At 37.9% G+C, this 14,085-nt stretch overlaps 2 protein-coding genes across 2 annotated transcripts; both read right to left on the bottom strand.

Moving 5' to 3' along the window:
* Positions 1-1,651: 1,651 nt before the first annotated feature.
* calcoco1b (calcium binding and coiled-coil domain 1b) lies at positions 1,652-7,475 on the bottom strand. The gene is made up of 13 exons (XM_053315499.1): positions 7,344-7,475; positions 7,113-7,215; positions 6,341-6,558; positions 5,966-6,178; positions 5,711-5,859; positions 5,561-5,630; positions 5,106-5,360; positions 4,898-5,023; positions 4,458-4,574; positions 3,906-4,023; positions 3,665-3,810; positions 2,321-2,406; positions 1,652-1,992 (listed from the first exon to the last, which is right to left on the bottom strand). The coding sequence occupies exons 1-13, from the start codon at positions 7,473-7,475 to the stop codon at positions 1,965-1,967; spliced, it is 1,761 nt and encodes a 586-aa protein (XP_053171474.1). The 3' UTR covers positions 1,652-1,964.
* A 2,172-nt stretch (positions 7,476-9,647) lies between these two features.
* On the bottom strand, positions 9,648-12,255 carry smug1 (single-strand-selective monofunctional uracil-DNA glycosylase 1). The gene is made up of 2 exons (XM_053316220.1): positions 11,758-12,255; positions 9,648-10,650 (listed from the first exon to the last, which is right to left on the bottom strand). Exons 1-2 carry the CDS (start codon positions 12,079-12,081, stop codon positions 10,093-10,095), a joined length of 882 nt encoding a protein of 293 aa, XP_053172195.1. The 5' UTR covers positions 12,082-12,255; the 3' UTR covers positions 9,648-10,092.
* Between the last annotated feature and the right edge of the window lie 1,830 nt (positions 12,256-14,085).

Below are 14,085 nucleotides of genomic sequence, written 5' to 3'. Positions count from 1 at the left end.
GCTCTGATACCAACACACATGCACAAAAACAGAAAGACTAGGCTGATCTGTTGTTGTTTTTACATTTTTATGAAAAGTTAATACTATTTTTGCTTATTTGTTGCTTAATGGTTTGCTTATTTGTTATTTGATGTTGTCTTTCTTGTATTTTGATAAAGGCGCATTTTGTTCTCAGACTTTTCAGTGTCTTCTTCTTTGTCATCAGTTTTCACACCTTTACAACTACAAACATCACACCAAGCTGAACTCATTTTACACATAAAGTGTTTTTGATGGTTAGTCTGATCTAACACCATCTATCAAGCGGATACATTTGATATAATCGTTCATAATAAAGAGTATGCATTCATGATTTTAAAGCCACTATGTGTATAATTCAAAAGCTATGGTGGCCCCCGGTTGTGGTATAAATAAAAACACAGCAATGCAGAATCCCATACAAGCAGGCAATTCTGGGTCTGTAAAGTGAAGCCAATGTAGAAATGATTTGAACCTGCATTCTTTCTTGCGGCCAGCAGGGACCACTACTACACCGATTGCAAATAGAAGTCTGATTGTATGGAAGTCTATGAGAAAATGACCCTACCTCTCACTTGATTTACTACTTCAGCAAACACATTCCTAATGAATTTATGGTCTCAATTGTTAGTTTGAAATCTTCATGTAGATTTTGGAATATAATAAATAATATTTGATGAAAAAAGTATAAAGTCTGGCACAAGCTTAATTGGTGCTGTGACCCCATTTAAACCCAAGTGTGCTTCAAATAAGCCCACATCATGATTTATTTACAAAACATAAAAACACATTTTGACATGGAAACTTTTGGCATCAGTAGCATTTTAACAGCTGGGAAACATATTTTACATTGCACTGCGATGTTCCCTTCTCTGATTTTTGAATAAAATGTTATTTTTATTATTTATAGTTTAGCTTTGAGCAACAATGTGAATAGATTTAACTAGCAGACTTTGGGCGCTGCAAATTCAAACAACAGAACCAATCAAAAACATCAGAATAGCATCAAATGGCTTTACTAAATGGCCTTGACTGGAAATGGCAAAAGATGTAACCCCCTTTGTAGTCATCATTTTCATAAGTAACTGTAATTTAATTAGACATTTTTTCTCAGTAAGTGTAATGGATTACAGTTACATTTATTTTGTAACTGAATTACGTAAAACCATTAGATGTAACTAGTTACTCCCCAACACTGATTATGGTATTTCTACACTGTAAGAAAATAGAAATATGTGCCTGTATTTCCCTTAAACTTCACACATCAACAAAATACAAACTGCCACCATCATTTATTTATCATAGTTTATTAAACAGCTTCATTCCTCCTGCAGAGGCTCAGATCAATAAACAAATGTACCATAAACAAACTTTCATCTTCATCCAATCTAAAAATGTTCTCAACACGCCACAAATTAACATTTCACACTCGTCTGCAACACACACACCCACACATTTGACACAGTTTCAGGAGCCACACTCACATGCAGAGGTTGTGGGCTGATATGCCACCAAAACAAGATGCAATGTTTTTAATTCAATATAATCATGGCATCATTTCACAGTTTGCTCAAATCAGTAGTAACATTTACAACTTTTAAAACTATTACAAATCTGCAAAATATAGGAATTTCACATGGAGTCGAAGTTTAAATAGATTCCACAAACATTTTAAATCAAATCAAAGAAAAAGAAAAACTCAGCCCTTGTACCAAAGCAAATACACAAAAAATCTGAACTTAAGACTTACTAATTGTGCCATGTTTTCTTTGAATACAGGCTCTCACAAGTGACTATAAATATGAACTTTGTAAGGGAAAATGTATCTATAAACAGCTTCAAAACAACAATAGAATAATCAATTGAAATACAAACATCACTGGGTGTCCTGATGACCCACATACAGTACATTACAGCAGCCTACCCTCCATCCATCCTTCTTCATGTTACCACATGGGGGAGTCAGCTAGCTCACTGCAGAGGAGAAGTGAATGACTGTCAGAAGGAGCCACACAACACTGTTAGTACAAGGTTAATAAAACTCCATGCAACTGATCCACTGCTTTCTAAACATCAAATGATTTATCACTGCTGCTATTTTCACTCTTATGTTATTTCCACTGTTATTTTTACTCTCCAGGGCTGTGCTAAGTATTGTTATGAGAAAAGAAAGCATGCAGTAAGTGGAAAACACTTCTCATAAAACAAGTGTGAATGAGGTCTCCAAATAACATTTTAGGAAACATGATTCCAGTCTTTGGAGGAGTAAAAAGGGTGTGTGTTGTGGGACTTGAGATGTCACCTCAAGACGGGGTTGACGAGTTCTGCTAAGATCAGCTGCTTGTCCTTGCTTCTAACTAGAGGTTCACAATGCTGCCACTTCTTATCCTGATTTAACACACAGAGGCAGAGAAGTGAGAATCACACAAATCACACATTTCAGCATGTATCCCCAGATATATACTTCCAACTAATCAAAAAATATAACAATGAAGGAGCCGCGAGCAAAGCAGCAACAAATGGATAACTTTTGGTTAGTTTCAGTCTTGAAAACTTTAACGCCAGAATAAAAAACACAATCAAAAAGACACTTGGGCGTAGAGGCGCTGTTGGGTTGTTATAGTAATCACATACAGGTGCTCTTTGGATACTTCAAGTGCACTGTGTTTCTTCAATCTTGTGAAGGGCTCATTGCATGCACAATGTAGTCTCAGTCTCAGTTTCCCTCCAAAAAAAATCCAAGACACACTGTAGGGTGTGTGTAAAAATAAAACGCCTTTATTTCACATGGCAAAGTTTAATATGACCCATCAAGATCTTAATCAGGGTCATTGTGAGCATTAGTTCACACACCTATATTGTGCTAACTAAGGATATGAGTGGGAGGAAACAAAGAAGTGGTGCTTTCTTACTTTTTTTCTTATTTTTACACAAGCCCTAAAAATGTTTTTATATTTTTGATTGAGACTACATTCTACCTGCGCAATTAGCCCTTCAAAAGATTGTAAAAACACAATCAACTTCAGGTTTTCTATGTCTTATCTTAATAATAATAAAGTTGTATTCATGTTAAACATCTTACAGCTGTGTATTTGTAAAACAAGGCTTGATTGCAAATAGGTTTCTGTTTTTTATAAATAAGAAATTTTAAAATCCTGACCTAATTTGTGTATTTATGTTTTTTCATTTTGTAACAGGACTGTTGGTCAAAAGGCAGAAAAGTGGGCTGGTTTGTAACCATAATCTGTTGTTCATGACTTAATTGTACAGTATTTTGGCACAGGATATATTGAAATATCAAGTGAACCAGTTAATTGAGAGATACTAACAGATATAATATATTGTGATGGACAAAACTACATATCAATGTTTAAGGAATTTTTTATCCCAAACTGTGATGAACATTGAGAAATATGTTTGTTTGACTAAATGGCTCCATGTGTGTACTTTCAAACCTGATTTAATAAAATAAAACACATTGTCGTGTCCTGTTTCTGCCTTAAACCCAGCTGTTTAACATCAGCGTAGGAGCAGACCCTTGCAGGACAGAGGAAACCAGTCATATGTTTACCCTCTAAGGTCTGTAAACACCAAATGCAAGCGATGTTAATCCTTGTTTCGTTCATGTGTGAATTAGATGGCATACCTGTGTGTCAGACGCTGATGTGTCTTTTTTGCTTTGGGTGTGTGTCCCAGCGAGGATCCCATCTCTGTCAAGTTGAACCAGGAAAAGAGGCGAGTGGACTGATCTCGGGGAGGCATCCTCATTAACTTCAGAGGAATATCCAGGAGCTGTAAGAGTCAGTGAAGAAAGACTCTGTTAGTGTGCTCCTCATTACAGTGAAGTCAAATAGCAGGGCCTTGTTCTTAGAGACTTCATTACTCACAAATGGATGTGGGAACTTCTCCGTTTGATTTAGCTTCTGGCCCAACCCCAAAATTCTGCTCTAAGTGACGGATGTAGTTCAGCTCGCTCTGTAAATGTGCAATTTCAAACCCACAGATCTGAATATTTAAAGAACAAGAGGAAGAAGAAAGACAAGAAAGACAAGAAAAACAGAATTTATTTAGAATAAATGAGTAGATTCCAATTTAAACTATTATTTATCATTGCTGTGGTATCATTCTGTCTCTCTATTGTCTTTCAGCTTTGTTTTGGGTATTTTTGTGTTTTGTTTCTCAAGTAAACAATAAATTATGGAGGAAACTTAATAGAATGAACAAAACAGAACTGAGCTAATTGATTTTATTTTATTTCACATTTATCCACATTTCACAGGGGTGCGAGCACTGAATGCAGCTCCCATGACATGTAACTGCAAAGTGCAAAACAGGAAATGATGATGTGTTGATATATTCAGATGGAGTTAGAGCACTTCACTGAAAAATCCATAAATCTCTTAAGGATTATAAGATGCATATGTGGTCTAGTGTGAAATCCTTGCCTGTTTGTCCAGCTGCTGCTCTTCTCTCTCCTTCTCTTCTCTCTCCTTCTCAGCCTTCCTCACACTGGCCTTCATCTCCTGCAGCTCTCGCTTAGCATCGCTCAGCAGCACCTGCAGGGGGCAGCAGTTTTACACTCAGACCTTCTGAAGACTAAACATCTGAGCTAACTTGACCTCTTTCCTCCATGGATCACATGCCAGTGTGAGGAAATGTTTACTCATAGTTCCTCACCGTTCATGGAAACTCTATTTGTGCCTGTATGTGAGCAGCCTAATAAAAGAACTCAGCTGAACTCTAACATAGTTCTCCAGTTTCCAGAATGTAATCTGAGCAACTGATGATGCAGATTAGTGGCACACGAGCAGTTATATTTAGAGCTGAATGTGTTTGTGTATTAAATAATAATGAGCACCATGTACTTTGAATGACTCACTTTATTACAATCCTTCTCACTCCCAAGTTCCATCTCTAGTTTCTCCCTCTCCATCCTCTCCTCCCGTAGCCACTGCTCCTTCCTCTGCACCTCACAGCTCAAGTCTTGTAATTTCTTTTTGTCAGCCTGCATCAAAACGTCAAAACAAGTTCAGCACTAAAGTCAAATTGACATATAAGTCATACATCACATTGTCTCTCATCCTCACTTCTGCTGCATGTTTGTAAGCCTCTCTCTCCAGGGCGCAGTTGGCACGCTCCTCTCTGAGGACCAGGTTCTCTTCGGACAGCTGCAGGGTGAGCTGGGCCACTTGCAGTCGGGCTTGGTGCAGCTCGGTGTGGGTATAACCCTGACGGGCTCCCAGCTCCCTCAGCTCCCTGCGCAGGCTCTCGGCTATATGCTCGCTGGCCTCCAGACGCTCCTGCAGCCCGCGCACCTCTGACAGAGATGCCTCATTCTCCATCTGCATAGAGGAGGTTATAGAAATAGAAATGTTTGTTTTAGCTAGCCTAAAAAAGAAGGAACTGCTTCATAATTAATGCAGTTAAGTTGTACTCATTCCCACTGTTCACAAGATGGTGCTTAACTACCTAAATCTGGACTGGTTCCAGTTGTTGTCTGTAAAAATGAGTTTCATATGAGAAGAAGAATTAAAGCACTCACCTGCAGAGTCTTTCTCTTTTCCTCATCATGTTTCATTTGATTGGACATTTTCTTCAATCTTTCCTTCAGCCTGTAGGGTGGAAAATTAAATTAGGTTTTGACCCAATAAATAGACAAATGACATGCATGATGTATGTCTATAACACTTGCCTTTCCAATTCATCTATTTTCTCAATCTCCCTGTCAGTCAAGACCTTGATGTTGTCCTCCAGGTCTTTGATTCGCTGCTGATTCTCAGCTTTTTCATCCAAAACTTTAGTAAGCTCTGAGTTAAGATTTTCTTGACTATATTTCACATCCTTAGGATGTTGTGGAAAGAAGAGACACATTATTACAGATTGTTTTTCACCTGTTTGTTTCATTGACCTATTTGCAATGCAACTCTGCTCTTATTGAAGGCCTTACCTCATGTTTTCCCTTTATGTTATTCAACATCTCACACTGGAGCCTCAGATTTTGTCTAAGCTCTGAAAACTCCTCCTTCATCGCTTCTCTCTCCCACTCCCACTCCATCTTTGCTTTTTTGCAGTTCTCTCTTTCTTTCTCTGCCTCATTTTTGGCCACATTCACAGCCTGTTGTAACTCTGCTTGTTCTTTCAGGCAATCCTCCAGCCGACTCTGTTAACAAACATGCAGAGAAATAATAGTGCTTATTATTTGTTTTCAATATACCTTTAATACTTTTATCCTATGTTAGTACTGTTGGTAATGTTATTATAATTGTAAAGTTATAAAAAGTTATAAATGTTGCACTGCAGTGCTGCAGCTTTCTTTTCGCACCTGCAGCAGCTGAGCCCTGGGAATGACCAGGAGCAGCTCCTCCTCTCCCTCTTCCTCCTCTCCCTCTTCCTCCTCTCTGTCCTCTTTCATAGTCTCCAACTCATCCAGCGGCTTGGGAGCACAAAAAGTGAAGGGCCGACTAGAGGCACAAACTTCTCCCCTCTTATCCACATACACAAACTGGTACTCCACATCACTGGGGCGTGGCAGGTAAAATGCTGTATGAAGTAGACATTTCCTGTTATATTTTAGTCACTTATTTATTGATTTGCAATGATGTTTTACCAAGAGACTAAGAAAGCTCAACTCTGTGATATCAGTGACACTTCTGATCTATATAACCACTCGTTCTGAGAACTTTCACAACAGCAACTTAAGCTGAAAATCTTGTCTTTGCTGACCTCCAGTGGTTTAACTTCACACCTGGCTGCAGTGATGTAGAAGTGTGCCGGTACAAAGTAAGTGGTTACAAAGCAAGCTAGAGTGTGAATAAAGGGAGCAAGCAGCACTGTTGGGAACAAAGGAGTGAATCAAAGAAATGAAACTTTATTTTCTCATTGTTTCGTGGCAGTTACATTCTAACACACCTCCACCTCCACAACCCTGCAGGAAGCTGCTGCATTGTTAGGTTTGGTGTGAATGCAGCCTTGAAGTAACTTTAAATTAGGGTTAGGGTTAGTCCTACATAAAGTGCCAACTCGAATTTGGGAGCACCAAGATGCTACAAACAAATCTATAGATTTTTTTGTAAAATGTGTGGCTGAATTCTTACCCTGAAAAAGTGCATAGCAGTTGACATCACTTTGTTCAGTGTAGCCTTCAGGAACAAGTGCCCATGTGTAAGTGTAATACTCTTTCACTGAAGACCAGCCCACCTGTGGCATAATAGCAAACACACAGTTTTAAGATACAAACCTAACACAAATGCCCAATCATTGCTTTTGGACACCAAAAATAAATGATGATGTATTTGGTTTTGTGCCACTAAAGCAGGTTATTCTACCTTAAAAATTCCTATCCAGTCAGTGCTGTTCCACTGATGGTCAGAGGTCAGACTGTAGTGACACTCCACTCTGGTTTGGGGAAAGTACAGCTGCCCCACATTTCGAAACACCACTGTGGGCTGTTTATCCATGGTATTAGCAAGCTCTGCTGTTTAGGAAGAAAACATACATGGATCTAGTGAAATGGGCATCAGTTTCAGTCTGAAGGAGAACAGCTGATGAAAGATGATAGCAGAGTCAGTTAAGGAATGCAACATGGTCGCCTATGGCCTCACAATATGTTTATAAACAACAAGCTCATATACCTCCTAAGCACTGAGGTTACAACATGTTAACCTGTCATCTGAACATATTCAGAGGACAGTTTCTGAGCACTGTAAAGATGAGTCACTTTTAATTATTTCGTCAGGCCATCATTGAAAATAAGAATCTGTTTTTAATAGATTCGCCTGGTTAAATAAAGGTTTAATAAAAAACAATAAAAATGATTAGTTCTGCATCATAATTTATGTCAAAGTCTTATTGAAACTATTTTAAAATTAGTTTTTGACTGTAAAATAAATTGATTTATATTATCATATAATATTATTATTATATTATTCTGATTTATATTCCAATGACTTCTTCTTCTGATTTTTTCCCATGACCAATATTTCATTCCTAGGAAACCATAAACCGATCTGCATTCATAAATATATAGGCACAAATAAAAGATTTTTTGTTTAATAATAATTACTCTTATATGCTGGCAGTTAATACACTTATTCACAAGAGATATATCTTTCTGAAGTGAAATTCTATCTGTTATAATTAAATAAACACATAGTTAGAAGATAAGTTTATGCACTCACTGTATGCTTAGAAATTATATTAATCAACTTGTGTGTTTGTTGGTGTGAATCTTACCTGATTCTGCTGAGAAATTAAAGTGATGTCTTTCAAGGACAGAGCTGTGCATCAATGTGTAGACAGTGACAAGCAGTCCTGTCAGATACAAGAGTTTCACAATATATCTTGTAGCACATGGACCCTAACCTCTTGCGTTATGGGAGATGCAGTTCATGAGTGCACAGCTCATGACAAGGTAAAAGCACTGCAGCAGACTTCAACTCCTATTATAGAACACAGGATCTGCTTCTTGAGCTGCTTGCTCATTTCAGTTCTCAGTAATGACTGGGGAGGGGGCATTTCTCCTAACAACAACTTCAGGGAACCCACTGCCCTGAAATCACTGAAACATACAAAAACAGCAGAACATCCCAAATAAAGAGCAAGTACCTGCAATTAGAAGACATTGCATGTAAGTGAAATTAATTTAGATAATATATATTTTACTTTCGAGGTAAAATAAAGGTTAATAATAATAATAATAATAATAATTTATGCTGCATTTCTTTAAAACTTCTCTGAAAATACTGAAGCAGAAACAGATTTATTTTGTGTAAAACTCATGAAACAATGCCATATTTCATTTATGTGAATAAAGCATACTTAGATAATATTTTCTAAGCCTTTTTCTCATAAAATATGTGATTGTGTAATATGTGTGGTCCCTCTTCTGAACACCTGGTGGCAGCAAACATTAAATATGTGAGTGAAGGTTTTTGTGTTTAGTGATCCACATTGGCAAATCACAAAAATAGACGATTTGACAGGTAAACATCTCATCTCAACTATTATCAGTATATTAAAACAGTGATGTAGATAAATGTAGGTCTACAGGCTGCCTGCTCTGATGGCAAATGCTGGACTACAATCAAATTTCAGTGATAATTTAATCTCCAGCATTTAGATGAAGGAACCACTGAGCTTAAACAAGCAGTTATTATTTTTTGTTAAAAATCAAACATTAACTGGTTTTGGCTTGTTGGCATTTTTCACTGACATGCTAAACAATACCATTAGTTTACTGTAGGCGTTCATCTATGGAGCACCAATGGAAGAATATTTTTTCAAAACATAATTCAATATTGTGTCTTTATTCAAACAGAGGCCTCTAATTTCAAGTGCTCAGCACAATAATACACAAGAAATGTAAAATTATAATTAAAAAAGACGTTTAAAAAGAATACAAATTAATCATCTTGTATAGTGGTCCAACATGCACAGTGCTTACAAACAGTATTTTTAAAAAGTAAAAGTTTAATTTTCATGACAGAAGATTTATGGGCTTTAATGTCTAATGTCAAATCTTACAGAAAGTTTGTTCAGTGTGTACTTGTTTTTCCCCCAGAGGAATATCAGAGCCTTCTGTCTGTGATTGTTTGATTTTGTAAGCTAATACATTTTGAAGGTCAATGATGTATAATATGTGTTAAAATTCCTTTTCCATTGTTATGTTTGAAAGTTGTTTATATAGAGCTTTTTTCTATACAGTACCAATCACATGTAATTTCTTTTCCAAAATACAGTCTTTGCCAGTTTGACCAATAGCAGTCAAAAGTGCTTAAACATTGTATAATCACAAACAGTCTGAGCTTATGCTTTGGGTATAAATGGACGCATTTATCCAATATTTTTTATATTTACATTAGTGTAGAAGTATTTCTGAAGGGCCCAAAACCTGGTGCCATGCTTTGTCCACTGACCTGTTAGGACATCTCAAAACAAACAGACAGATGTTTACAGTTAAAGAAAAACTGAAGTTGTTGAAAGGATGTGTTGTATGAGTGATGAGCAATGACAGAGATGGAGGGCACTGGTATATTAAAAACTCATTAGAAAGGTTTTCATACCCTGAGTCTCTTACTAGAATTCCTGGCAAGGATGGTTGGTTGACGTGTTATTTAGCAATGATAGGACACCAAGTTCTTCCAGCTTGGCTTTGGCAACTGCTTCCCAGCCCTTATTGGCTAGAGGGTTCCTGGGGGATGGATGCATGATGCCCTCAACTCGCACGTTAATACCTGCGGCAGACAGAGCTCGTCGTGCCCGCTGCTCTGACACCTTTCCAACACCAATTACCATGGAGACGCCCAGAGCCTCTACCACCTGGCACAGTGCAATGTCACACAGCGCCAAGAGCGCCTCCCGTTCTCCTTTAAGCAGCTCTGGGGGGGTTAAATTCTTCCCACTAGTACTCATGAAAATAAGTGGGCAAAGGTTATGCACAAAGCAGTGGCGGAAGAACATTGCAGGTTCCCCACACAACTTTCTGAAGAAGCCCCAGAAACGTGCACCGCTCACTTCACTCTGAGTGCAGGCAAGCCCTTTGATCACTCGCTTTGGATGCTCGACTTCAGGATGGCCGACGTCCCCTGTGATCTTCAGCCAATCAACAACTGACTTCACTTCACCAAAGGGCACCTGTACAAAGAAGAGGAGATCATTTTAGCTTTTTACAACAAATCATGGTCACTGAAGAATTATTTTCCTCAATCCTGTAAAGAAACATTACATCAGCCAAAATAATAAAAAGTTTCTTGCTAGTGTTGCAATATCTCAGGAGGAAAACACAAAATTCTTGGCATTGCAAGAAATGCAGCATTATAAGGATTATAAGCATTATAAGGATTTGGAATATTTCTGTAACAACATAAGGGCCCAATTCTATATACATAATTGAATGTTACACCAATGCTTTCAGCCTCTGACAATGATTTGACATGGATTATTTCTTATGAATTTTATGAAGATGTGCCTTTATATTAGTGTTGCCATGTGGATTCATCAAAAAAAATTGCAATTAGTAATTCATAACATTAGCACAAAGTGACACACAATGAATGTATCTTAAAGGTGCAGTGGATAGAATTCAGTGGCATCTAGTGAAACAGAATGGAAAACAATATTAGTAAATATGTTGTAATTAGTGTATACTCCTATTTTCATCTGGGGCTATGATACGTTACAATACACTGTGGTTATGACTTGTCAATTGCAAGATGGCCATGTTATTGTAAAGGGAACCATAATTTAGCTACAAAATTAACCTCATGCTGCATTGAAGACTTGGAACTACCGATCAAGAGTAAACTCATTAGGAAAGTGTTTACTGTCTGAGGTTATAAATAGTAAGTTATTACAACCAGACTTCTTTTTGTAACCAGTGGAGTCGCCTCCTGCTGGCCACTAGAGAGAATGCCAGCATTGGCTTCACCTTTAAACTCAGAGCTAGTTGCTTCGGTTAGGGTAAATATATAAGGGTCAGAGCCAGTCAAAAGTAGAGTAGGGTTGGGTCTTCGCAGAATGCAGGTGGGAAAATGGTGCGAGATGGCGACGTATTCAATGTGTTGCAATCTACAACATGACCACTAGATGTCACTAAATCCTACACGTTGCCTCGGTTAAACTGGGCTTTGTTGTTTACCTTAGCTTCCGCAGCCAATGAGCAGGCAGTGAATGTGCAACCAAAGCGAACTACTAAATCATCTCTGGTCATTTATAAAGATGCAAATGCAAGTAAATTCTCACCCCTGTCTGTGCCATGCCGAAAGGTCCAGGATTCATCCCTAAAAACAGGATGCTTTGTCCGCCCTGACAATACTTCTCCACGTAGCAGCGATGGGTGTCCCAGGCGTACTCCAGCGGGTTGTAGATGTATCGGACAGGCTCGCTGAAGCTGAGCCGGCGGAGGTGGGTGTTCAGCTCCAGTTCAGCCTGCAGAAACCTGGAGGAGGAGGTCATGTCACCCTCCGGTACCTCTTTAAAACTCTTCTCCTTTGACTCAAACGGAGGCAGCTCCTTCTTCTCCTCTCCATCCCCACAGGCGAGCTGACCCGCATAGTCAGCTAACATTTGTGGTTATACGAGTATTAAATTATTGATAAAAACGGAGCATTAAGGTCACGTTGTGTCCGCTTCTTCTGTCAAGTTTTGACACTGACAACCAGTGGGTTGTACAAACAACTTTTTACGGTTTAGGTTTTCGTAAACATAATATTGTTCCACCAGATGTACTGCTTTCTTTCTCTGCGCTTTTCCTCTAGTCACATTAAAAGCAGCTGCTGCCCCCCAAAGCAATACTGGTGTAATTACAACAAGGAACTGTTAAAGGGGTATATTGTGGATAATGATGATGGCTGTGTGAGCAATGACATGCACACATGTATGTCCACGTCCATCCACATGTTTTGGCTTAGCATAGTGGACTCAACAGTGGTGGAAAAAGTACTCAGATCCTTTGTTTAAGTAAAGACTGCAATACAGTAAAGTAAAAATATTCCATTATTAGTAAAAGTAATGCATGACAATCCTACTTAAGTACATAATGTGGTTCAAATAGGCTACTGCAGTAAAAGTAGCTGATATATGACTACTGAAGCATCAATGTTAGATCAGCATGTTACTGTTTTAGCTGCTGGAGCTGGAGCTATTACTTTACACAGTTAGTCCAGTGGTACTCAAAAAACAAAGTTCTGATAGGCTATGCATCTTTTTGGTACTTCTTCTCTAATCTTTGATTTTTTGAACATCATCATTTGAACATTAAAAAAAAAAAGAATCCATATAAGAAGCTTAGAGGGAAAAATCACTATTTGGTGGAGCTGTTAACAACTTATAGACATTGCGGATGTGACCCAGACTACACACTGCTTTTTGTAAGATGTCAAGAGCCAAAAAGGTTGGTTTCATCTTTAACAATGTGTTGTATTTTAAAAGCTTGTTATATCATCCATTGTGTCAAATCTTCATCTGAAAAGTAACTAAAGCTGTCAAATAAATGTAGGCATGGAAAGTACAATATTTCCCTCTGAAATGGAGTGGAAGAATAAAGTAGCATCAAATTGAAATACTCAAGTAAAGTACCTCAGAATTAACCTAGCTGATAACTTCCAAAGGTCTCATTTTCAATTTCAGTGTAAATTTACTTTTTTCTAGGAAAAGTTGATGAGAGGAAAAGTTTGCCATATTGATTTTTCATCAAGGACAGAAAGAAGGAGAAACCAGCCCCTATGCTGTTTTGTTAACAGGATAGGACCACTGCTTATCAGAGTCAGTGAGGTTTGAGGGAGTGAGAAGTTTTCACTGGCTATCCCATATGTCCAGTGGCAGTGCTCAAAGATGTTGAAACTACTTTTGGCTATATTGATTATGTGGAGGGAATAAGGCCCCTCCTCACTAAATGATGGCTGACTATTGTGGCCTTCTGTATACTTGTGTGCTTTTTTCTAATGTTGATTATTTGTTATGTCTTCAAGATAGGGAGAGGAATCTTTTCATTAAACAAAGGTAGACACAGAAAATGGACAGTAAAAAACTGTTAACAATAAAGCAGGAGATGATAAGTGAGACTGAAGATAGGAAGATGGTATGGTAAAGAGAATAACAAACAAAATACATGTAAATAATTGCTTCATTAATCATTTAAAGACAGAATGATGCAATATTATCATTCATTGGTACAATTATAATTGTGCATGCTTTTAGGATCATGTCAATATTAACACTTGGACACCGTATCTTGCAACATAAAAAATGCAATTACAACTGCCCAATGTAAGCATTATCAAAGCCAAACTTTTCTGATTCATACACCTCTCTAGTGGGGAAATGAATAACAAACGAAACAATAACACTTACATAACACACACAAGGAACAAAACTCTTCACAAGAACTCTACTAGTAGCGCATCACTCTCATAACTATTCGTAAGTCTGTGCCACCTCTTCCATGCCAAGTTGTAAGGTTACTTTTTCCCCAGAGTCCCACCAGACACCATTTATAAGTATACATTTCTAGTTTCTACAAATCTTACTCACCCAATTCAATGTTTCCTTGCTTTTCTTCACTGATGTCTA

The sequence above is a fragment of the Scomber japonicus genome, chromosome 3 (assembly GCF_027409825.1).
Source record: "Scomber japonicus isolate fScoJap1 chromosome 3, fScoJap1.pri, whole genome shotgun sequence".
NCBI classification, from domain to species: domain Eukaryota; kingdom Metazoa; phylum Chordata; class Actinopteri; order Scombriformes; family Scombridae; genus Scomber; species Scomber japonicus.
Note: the sequence above shows the minus strand (reverse complement) of the source record. Positions and strands in the feature narration are given on the sequence as shown.